Source organism: Gloeophyllum trabeum (genome assembly GCF_000344685.1).
Source record: "Gloeophyllum trabeum ATCC 11539 unplaced genomic scaffold GLOTRscaffold_00280, whole genome shotgun sequence".
Taxonomy (NCBI): Eukaryota; Fungi; Basidiomycota; class Agaricomycetes; order Gloeophyllales; family Gloeophyllaceae; genus Gloeophyllum; species Gloeophyllum trabeum.
This window is the reverse complement of record NW_006920688.1, coordinates 1180-2637: the sequence shown is the minus strand read 5'-3', so window position 1 is coordinate 2637 and position 1458 is coordinate 1180. Positions and strand designations below refer to the sequence as shown.

General features: G+C 50.0%; 1 protein-coding gene across 1 annotated transcript; it reads right to left on the bottom strand.

The window, feature by feature from the left end:
- Positions 1–189: 189 nt before the first annotated feature.
- GLOTRDRAFT_51540 (PAH2 domain-containing protein) lies at positions 190–636 on the bottom strand (the record flags this gene model as incomplete). The annotated part of the gene is made up of 2 exons (XM_007873517.1): positions 190–433; positions 488–636. The coding sequence occupies 2 exons, from the start codon at positions 634–636 to the stop codon at positions 190–192; spliced, it is 393 nt and encodes a 130-aa protein (XP_007871708.1).
- Positions 637–1458: the final 822 nt, after the last annotated feature.

Below are 1458 nucleotides of genomic sequence, written 5' to 3'. Positions count from 1 at the left end.
GTGTCCCACTGCGATGCTGCCACAACAAATATATTGGGGAACTCGAAAGGTTCCACGCATGGCTTTGACGAGTGGTATCGACATCACAGATTACAGAGTAGAGTCCTCGTTTGGTGCTCGAACTTCCTTCATCTTTGCTCTACAAACGAATCAACTTATGGCCGCCACCGTCGGTGGCATCGAGAGAAGTCACCGCCTAGCACACCCACCAGCAAGACAATTTTCGTCATAGACATCAACTTCCATATCACTGGCCACAGAGCAAGTAGTCGGCCCTCCAAGGTTGGTGACCGTAATGACATTTGTCACCTGCGAGCTGTTACCGCATTCGATGCGATATCCTGGTGGCAAGAACACGTTGAAGCCTTGGATAAGGGCGGGGTAGCCGCGGAAGAGCGAAGACACGCGTTGAACCACGACGGTAACGTCTATACTACGGACCGATATGCATTAGCTTGAATGCAAGGGCGGGACTTAACGCACTTACGTCTGACTCCTGAAATTCTGCATAATATCCAAAAACTCGTGGTATGACTCGGGGTGATCATATAACTGCGCTTTCACAGCATCGAGGTAGCCCAGCGCATCGCTGACATTCAGACACCTCTCCTCAGTGTCTGCAGCATCTCCAGGCATCGTATGCGAATGACCACCAAGGTGTACAGACATGTTGTGCATGGACAAAGACGCGAGTAGACGACACCCTTCTGCGGATCTCTCAGGTACTTGATGTTCACCTGGGACAATGAATGCCTTGGGACAGATCACATTACTTCAGCTTCGGTCCACTTGCGTTCCTTTGTTCGACATGGGTCGGCTTTCTGGGCCGATAATCACCGGAGCCTTATCAGTGCACGCATTCCCAGTGTGACATGTTCTCACCGGAAAAGCATTCAATATAACAATCGAGCTCCTGGTTGCCTTACCTTCCTATCGAGTTGCAGCAAGAAAGGTTGGCGTCAGCAGATCATACTTCTGGTTGGCTGAGCTAATGGGAGCGACGCGTCAGTCATCGTTCTACTGACACTTGCGGGGCTGCCTCGAGTCCAAACGAGAGTAATCCTCATGACGCCGAGAGATGTGATACTGCAGATGCAATCTGCCTAATAATCGTGCAAGTTGAGTTATTATACAGACTCGGTATTGATATAAGAATGCTGTCCCCATTGAAGGTAGGTCCATCAAGAAGCACCCTCCTACCTGGATCTGCTGAGAAGTATCAGCAGGAAGGAAATTGATATCGTGCTGCATATTCCAGGCAAAGGAGGATGCACCAAACGGCAGAGAAGGCAATTGTCGGAATTGCATGCTTGTAGATTAGTCTACACATGCGTAGGTTGAGAAGTCTCCTTGAGCGGTCGGCGAAATGACCTTTACCGCCTGCGAAACGGCCTCCATCGAATGCATCAAAGGTGACTGAAATGGCGTACTCTCGTCTGTGGACGAGGCATTTGTTGA